Below are 3,194 nucleotides of genomic sequence, written 5' to 3'. Positions count from 1 at the left end.
TTTTTTTTGTTATTTCCCCCAAACCCAGCATAAATAAGAAATCACTGGGAATTTACACCTGACTACCATAGGTTCATTCTCCCATACTGCGAAGTTCAAAGTCACAAGGAAGAAGAGTAAGTATTTGCAGTGTGGGTGTTTTGTTAGTCTTGTTTAAAAGTTAAGTGTTACTCTTCTGAGAAAGTTGCGAGAATCATACTCTCTCAAATTCAGAAGCTTACCAGCACAGTTTAAAGTCAGATATTATTTCTAACCAAATTATACTCTTTTTGTCTGCCAAGATATCTTGACAGTCTTAATATCTGAAGGCAGGCCTATGTGATAATCCCAGCAGTATTCTGGGGATAAGATTTTAGTGGGTTTGTTGAGAAAGAAATACTTATTTAGGTGGCTTTCATCATGCCACTTGGCTTCTATGTCATTTTTCTTGTCCTGGAGGATTCCCTTTAAGCACTCCTGGGTGATGTTTAGGACCTGAATGGGTGTGCCTCCCAAAATGGCTGCGTGGTAATAAAAATCCCCTTGGCCGAATGGAATGTAGGCTGCAGACTCCTTCCGCCTCTCGTAGGTAAACTTGTTGGGGTCTGCCTTGTACCACCAGGCCTGCAGCTGAGCCACTGAGTGGCCCAGCGTCTCCACTCCAAAGCTACCTTGGAAGACCTGGTCCATGTCCATGCAGAAGAGGAAGTCCACTTCATGTTGGATGTGGGCCACAATGTGCTCCCCAATGGTTTTCATACGCATCATGCTGATGTCCTGCCACCTCTCCTCAGGCTTGATCTCAAACACTTTGAAGAAACGCAGAGGACCCAGCTCTATCAAGGGCATCCTGGAGACGTCGTCCACCATGATGTAAACTATGACTTTGTGGCCAACCATGAAGTACCTATTGGCAGATACTAAGAACTCCTCCAAGTAATGCTCAATGTATCTTCCAACAGCAAAAACTGTCAAACCCACGGTAATTTTCTGTTTGGCATAATAATTTTCTAGGATGGTGCTGTTGTAAGTGCCTTCCCACACGACCGGCGCCTTCCATCTGGTCACCGTCACCACCTCTGGACGTTTCTGTGGGTTAAACCAGTCTGATAGCTGAAGCTCTCCGTTGTTTTCCTCTCGTTCATCTTCATCTGTGTCCTCCACTTCTTGGTAAATGTGGGTCCCTTTGTTAAACCAACTCGGAAACCACCAGTGCTTCTGACTTACGCTGTTACCAACTTCTGGGTTTTGGTAGTACGACCGTGATGGGACCTTTTCCCTCTCTGAATCTTGGTTTTCTCCTTCTGAATGATATATCCACAAGAAAGAGCCTTCTGGGCTGTGGATATATTCCCAAAACACAACAATCACAGTGGAGACAACCAGCATTAACAGAATCACTTTTCCTTTGACATTCATTATTTTCTCCTCATCGTCTGCTTCTCTCCCCGCAGAGTAAAAGGCAAAACAACAAAGTTCTGTTGAGCTCCGCTCTGCAGAAGGAGGCAGGGCTGGGAGGAAGGGAAGGTTCAGCCTTCCGAAGCCTGATCCGAAGAGTCCGGGCGCGCGGGGGAGCTGCACCGCACCTCGGCCCCTGGCCCTGCGGCGCCCTTGGCCGCCCGCACAGTCGCTGCCGCGCCGCCTCTGCCGGACCCCTGCGGGGCGTGCCGGGGCGGGGTGTGCAGCCTGCGCTCCGGCAGCCGGCCGCGGGGCGCTGCCCCCGGGCGGCGGGCTGCGGGCAGGGGCACGCGTGGGACATATTTTCTTCTTTGACAGAACAGATTAAGTCTGCAGACAAAAAAGGGGAAAACAAACAAGAAAACTCCCCACAAAATCCAGGGTGACTTAGAGAATGCAGCATGGCAAGAGAGTATGTACAAAGGGCTTGGGAAAAAAAAAAAATCTAAATATCTGGAAGAGGTCATAGGAACCTACAGTTGTAAGGCTACGGAATGCAGAGAATACCTGTGTATTTTTCGGGTATGGATTTCAATGGAGTAAACTTCTTAGACAGGAAAAAAAGAATAAGTAATAAAATTTGAAGGAACTTTATACTGATATCGAAATCTTCAGTATGACAAAAAAACACATTAAAAAGTCAGAAGACAATCAGACTGGAGGAAAAGAATGATTGCAATACACATAACAAAGGATTATATTTCAAAGAACTTCTAGCAAATGTGCAGGCAAATTAAAAACAGCCCAATAAAAATATGGCCTAAGGATATCAAAAGGCAGTCCACAGAAAAGAAAGAGAAAATGTCCAATAAACATAAACTTTGTGACCTGGAAATACAAATTGAAACAAGATTGAGCTACCATTTTTTTAATGCTTTTTATATTCTTTTTTTTCCAATTTTTAAAATTTTTTTATAAACCTATAATGTATTATTAGCCCCAGGGGTACAGATCTGTGAATCGCCAGGTTTACACACTTCACAGTACTCACCGGAGCACATACCTTCCCCAATGTCCATAACCCCACCACTCCCTCCCTACACCTCTCCCCTCAGCAACCCTCAGTTTGTTTTGTGACATTAAGAGTCTCTTTTTGTTTGTCTCCCTCCCGATCCCATCTTGTTTCATTTATTCTTTTTCTACCCCCCCGCCCCTGTTCCATGTCCACTTCCTCATATCAGGGAGATCATATGATAGTTGTCTTTCCCCGACTGACTTATTTCACTAAGCATAATACCCTCTAGTTCCATCCACATCATCGCAAATGGCAAGATTTCATTTCTTTTGATGGCTGCGTAGTATTCCATTGTATATATATACCACATCTTCTTTATCCATTCATCTGTTGATGGACATCTAGGTTCTTTCCATAGTTTGGCTATTGTGGACATTGCTGCTATAAACATTCAGGTGCACGTGCCCCTTTGGAGCACCATGTTTGTATCTTTAGGGTAAATACCCGGTAGTAAAGTTGCTGGGTCGTAAGGTATGAGCTACTGTTTTTAACCACTAGCTTCCAATATTAAAAATAATGACAATATTGGGGTACCTGGGTCACTCAGTCAGTTGAGCATCCAACTCTTGATTTCAGCTCGTGTTGTGGCCTCAGGGTTGTGGGTTCTAGCCCTGTGTCTGGCTCAGTGCAGGGCCTGCTTCAGAGTCTCTCTCTCCATCCCCCTCTCTTCCCTCCCCTTGCTCATTCTCGCTCTCAAATAAATAAATAAATAAATAAATATTATCTTTAAAAAATCATGACA

The 3,194-nt window shown here is 44.6% G+C and overlaps 1 protein-coding gene across 1 annotated transcript; it reads right to left on the bottom strand.

The window, feature by feature from the left end:
• Nucleotides 1-258: 258 nt before the first annotated feature.
• On the bottom strand, nt 259-1,532 carry LOC116587780 (N-acetyllactosaminide alpha-1,3-galactosyltransferase-like). Its single transcript, XM_032338341.1, has one exon. The coding sequence runs from the start codon at nt 1,396-1,398 to the stop codon at nt 259-261; it is 1,140 nt and encodes a 379-aa protein (XP_032194232.1). The 5' UTR covers nt 1,399-1,532.
• Nucleotides 1,533-3,194: the final 1,662 nt, after the last annotated feature.

Source organism: Mustela erminea, chromosome 4 (assembly GCF_009829155.1).
Source record: "Mustela erminea isolate mMusErm1 chromosome 4, mMusErm1.Pri, whole genome shotgun sequence".
In the NCBI taxonomy this organism is placed as follows: domain Eukaryota; kingdom Metazoa; phylum Chordata; class Mammalia; order Carnivora; family Mustelidae; genus Mustela; species Mustela erminea.
The sequence above is the reverse complement of the archived record's forward strand: the minus strand, read 5'-3'. Positions and strand labels throughout refer to the sequence as shown.